The sequence below is a fragment of the Notolepis coatsorum genome (genome assembly GCF_963971535.1).
Source record: "Notolepis coatsorum genome assembly, chromosome: 20".
Classification (NCBI taxonomy): Eukaryota; Metazoa; Chordata; class Actinopteri; order Aulopiformes; family Paralepididae; genus Notolepis; species Notolepis coatsorum.
In genome coordinates this window covers 27556558-27561557 of record NC_140184.1, presented here as the reverse complement: position 1 = coordinate 27561557, position 5000 = coordinate 27556558, and the positions used below count along the sequence as shown (strand labels likewise).

The window sequence follows — 5000 nt, the reverse complement described above, 5'->3', positions numbered from 1 at the left end:
TGTGATGGTGATGGTGATGATGATGGTGATGGTGATGAAAAGGATAATGATGATGGTGATGGTGATGATGATGATGATGATGGTGATGGTGATGATGATGATGATGATGATGGTGATGATGATGATGGTGATGTGATGGTGATGGTGATGGTGATGATGATGATGGTGATGGTGATGGTGATGGTGATGGTGATGTGATGGTAATGGTGATGGTGATGATGATGATCGTGATGGTGATGGTGATGGTGATGTGATGGTAATGGTGATGGTGGATGATGATGATGGTGATGGTCCTTCCTGCAGGACACGTCTGAGTCACAGAGGCGCCAGTACAACGGGGAGGAGGAAGAGGGGCAGGATGAAGATCAGACGGCCACGGACGATGATGTGGACAGGGATGCAGAGGGGGAGGGTGACGACACAGTGGACAACAGCTGGGACAGAGACACAGAGGAAGGCAACGAGGTGAGCCCGGACTGATGGACTCCAGGACCTGCAGTACTTCCCCAATTTCTACCGCCTGCTCAAGAGCCTCGACTCAGGTACCCCCCTCCCCACCCCCAACACACACATGTATTTAGTATGTGTAGTATTTATTGCTGACTCACTTCTGTACTGTTTCCCAGCACACATACACACACAGATACACGCACACTTATCAGTGGTATTACCTAATCTGATTTGAGGTCAGGTAACGATGGTTTGATAATGGTTTGAGTGTTTGATGGTGCTCGTTTCAGGGGGTTAGCACCTGGCAGCATTGTTGTCAAAAGATGTACAGTAATGTTGTACTGAGTTTCCGTAGTAGTACGGCAGAGGCATCCCTGTGGTTGCTGTTACTTCCAGTCGGATCAGGGAGAAGGCTAAAAAGGTTGTTATGGTGATGTTGATGAGAAGCATGAGTCATGTTCCATCTGGCCGTGCCTTTGTCCCCCCTGTTACTACCCCTTCAGAGAAGCTGCGGATGAAGGAGTTGCATCCATGCACACACACACAACACACAATTTAATAATAGAAAAAACCCACTAATGATATCCCCTCATCATCAACAACCCCGCATTAACCCTTTCACTACCACCCTACAGAAGGTGAACCCTTTCACTACCACACTACAGCAGGTTAACCCTTTCATTACCACACTACAGAAGGTTAACCCTTTCACTACCACACTACAAAGGGTTGACCTGTTCACTACGGCAGGTTAACCCTTTCACTACCACACTAAATAGGGGTTAACCCTTTCACTACCACACTACAAAGGGTTAACCTGTTCACTTCCACACTACAGAAGGTTAACCCTGTCACTACCCCACTACAGAAGGTTAACCCTGCCATTACCACACTACTGATGGTTAACCGCCTGTAGTGTGGAAGTGAAAGGTTAACCTTCTGTAGTGTGGTGGTGAAAAGGTTAAAGATATCCAGTGGGATTTTCTTGACAGCTCACTTTTGTTTGTATTCACATTTCCACCTAAATAGACAGATTATTCTATTGTTGATCAATAGTCTAACACATGCTGAATACATACCTCATAATATCCTTTGCAAAGTCCATTTTTGCCGTTTTCTTTGCTCTCACAATGTTTATATCCCATCCGTGTGACGTTTCAGTTAAGTTGTAATGAGTCTGACTTTCTTTGATTGACAGGCAGTTGGTTAGATTTTGAGGGAGATCAAATGTGAAGCACAAGAGCATGTTAACATGCCGCCAGTGCACTCCTTATGTGTTCTACATCACCCGCATGCTCGTGGCATGTGTCTACATCACCCGCGTGCTCGTGGCATGTGTTCTCGTGTGCATGCTGGAAGAACACGTGATTGCCTATGGCACCAATTTCACCAACTAGTCTTCAAAAGCTCCATTGGATACCTTTAAAACATCATGAAGGGACTCAATTTCAGTGATGACTAGGCCACACGGAATCCACAGACTAAGAATTCTGAAAAATCTGATACAACGGAAAGGATTCCAAAAATTACAAATAGCCAAGTAGCATGAACTACAGGAAATGACACAGATATTTGACAAAGAGTTTTTTTTCTTCTTTTTTTTCTTTCCCCCTCCTTTTTCTGATTTTCTCCCATCCCACTGTAGTCGTTATGCCAATTCCCAACCCCCTTCCTGGTTGTTGCGCACCCCCCCCCCCCCCCCCCCCCCCCCACTGTTGGTCCGGGAGGCCGGAGACTGTCACATGTTTTCTCCGACACATGTGCAGCCAGCCGGCAGCCAGCCTGGCAGCGCAGATTCTCACCGGGAGAGTGTAACGTGTGGAAGGTCGCACTACCTCTCTCCAGATCCTACCCTCGCTGTGCAGGCGCCCCGACCGAACTGTAGGGGTCGCTGTCCACAACGCCCAGGACCCACCCACGACTTCCCTCCCCCTAACTCAGCCAAACGAGTTAGTATAGCGATCAGCCCGAGCCAAGGCAATGCTGACTCTCCGGGAGTCGAGACCGCAGCCTCTTGCATTGGTGACGAGCACAATCTCCGCTACGCCACCTGACCGCTTGACAAAGAGTTAAGTGACGCAGAAATAAAATATAATAGAAATCGGAGTCAGCAGATTACCGCTGTGCATCAGGATAACCCATAATGAGACAGATATGATTTGTATATATTGATTTGGGATGAGTGTGACTGAGTCCCCAGGGTTTGTTATTCTAGAACAAGATGCCCAGGAGAGAGAGACGCTGATCACCATCATGAAGACTCTGATTGACTTTGTGAAGATGATGTGAAAATATGGCACCATCACTCCAGAAGAAGGTGTCTCCTATCTGGGTAAGCGGCAGTGTTTATTTATAGAGGAGTACAGTACATCCAATAGCTGTACATGAGGCAAGGACATCCTACGCTCCAAATCCTTGAGGAAAACTTCTCATTATTCAGTTGTTAACGAGGTTTGTGTGTGTGTGTGTGTGTGTGTGTGTGTGTGTGTGTGTGTGTGTGTGTGTGTGTGTGTGTGTGTGTGTGTGTGATTGTGTGTGTCTCTGCGTGGGTGATTGCATGTGTGTGTGTCTGTGTGTGTGTGTGTGCATGGTGCGTGCGTGTGTGTGTGTGTGTGCATGCGTGCGTGTGTGTGTGTGCATGCGTGCATGCCTAATTCTGTTGTTTTTTTGTGTGTGTAGCCCAGCCAATGTTACTTATCTACCAGTCCAGTGAAGTGTGAAGCTTGTTCAAACTAATTAGTGTCATGGACACCTACTATCCAGCCTGCGTTTATGACTTGACCATATTGTCAGTACTTTGTACCCAAAGGAGCAGCCACCTGTCACTTTATCTGTCTCTCTGTCTCTCTGTTCTATGTCTCTCTGTCTCTCTTTTCTATGTCCATCTCTCTCTCTCTCTCTCTCTCTCTCTCTCTCTCTCTCTCTCTCTCTCTCTCTCTCTCTCTCTCTCTCTCTCTCTCTCTCTCTCTCTCTCTCTCTCTTTCTCTATGTCTCTATGTCTCTCTGTCTATCTGTCTCTCTGTCTCTGTGTCTCTCTGTCTCTGTCTCTCTGTCTCTCTGTCTATATGTCAATCTCTCTCTCTCTCTCTCTCTCTCTCTCTCTCTCTATGTATCTCTGTCTATCTGTCTCTCTGTCTCTCTGTCTCTCTGTCTCTCTGTCTCTCTGTCTCTCTGTCTCTATGTCCATCTCTCTCTATCCTCTCTCTCCCTCCCCCCTCTCTCTATTCTCTTCTCTTCCGCCCCAGACCTTATGTTAATCCCTCCATCTGACCTTTCTCTCTTGACAGTTTCATGTCAAAGAGAAACACATAGAAACCCCCTTCTCACTACCTGAGACCAGATCTGATTCTGCAATATATGTGTAATATTACAGTATATATGATATACTGTGTATACAGCTGAACTACTTACACTTGTGTATTCCACTATCAGTGACAGTAATGAACCGCACAGCGGACACAGATTGGTCGTTGCAGGCTGTAGCTCCTTGGGATGACCGCTAGCAGCTATTGAACTGTGCTTACATCGGAACAAATTACCACTTACACATGGTTTATGTCCACAGCTCTACAAGCATAGGACAGAGATAGGACACAGGGGGGGGGGGGGGGAGACGTGCATATGCATACACATACACACGCACACACAGGCACACACTATTATGCAAGACAGGGTTTCCTTGACAACCAATCCTGACGTTGTGTATGGGTTGCATGAAGATGATGGGTAGAATTACCCATCACCTAGCAACATGTTATTGCCTTCCACTGACCTTTGGGGACTCAGATGAATCATGTATACACACCTGTCACACACCTGTCACACACACACCCCCACGCACACACACACACACAGCTGTCAATCAAAGCTAATCAGCCTCTGGAACTAAAGGCCACTGGCAGAGAGAGAGAGAGAATGGGGGGGGGGGGTGACACACAGCTTTAACACTAAGAGCCCCAGCAGGGGAGAAAGAGAAAAGTGATTAGGAGGACGGGGGAGGAAGGGGAGGAGGAGGAGGAGAGGGAGGCAGGGAGGGCAGGAAGAGATGCTGAGATAAAGAGTTTCCACAGTGTCACAGTGGGATGCCACAAACGTATAGGAGGGGCTACCTAGTGTCAGCAGGAGACAGATAGGAAGATAATGACCAGAGAGGAGGGGCTACCTAGTGTTAGCAGAGACAGATAGGGAAGATAATGACCAGAGAGGAGGGGGGGGGGGGGGACAAACATGACTGAGGAGTGGAAAGAGTGAGAGGGGAAAAGACTCTCTGACATGGATAACATGCACTCCCACTCCAACTCTCTGGTAGAGACAATTACCCTCTGAGTCACACAGAAACAGTGTATCCTAATTCAATGGCTGTGCCGCTTTCATGAGATCAAATGTAATGTTATGTCATTGTTTCCCTCATATAGAGAACCTGGATGCCATGATTGCCATGCAGACTAAGAACAAGTTAGGCAAGTCCCTAGGCACTCCAGACTTCACTGCAACCGCAGGTACATAGCTACTCAAATATTCACCCAACATCATGACAATTGGCCTAAGCT

General features: G+C 47.3%; 1 protein-coding gene across 1 annotated transcript in view; it reads left to right on the top strand.

The window, feature by feature from the left end:
• The window catches only part of scg3 (secretogranin III), an 18597-nt gene that overhangs the window by 7003 nt on the left and 6594 nt on the right, over positions 1–5000 (top strand). Inside the window, 5 exon segments of the mRNA XM_084337091.1 lie at positions 304–477; positions 479–542; positions 2666–2736; positions 2740–2782; positions 4866–4949. Of these exon segments, the coding sequence (XP_084193217.1) occupies positions 304–477; positions 479–542; positions 2666–2736; positions 2740–2782; positions 4866–4949 (436 nt within the window).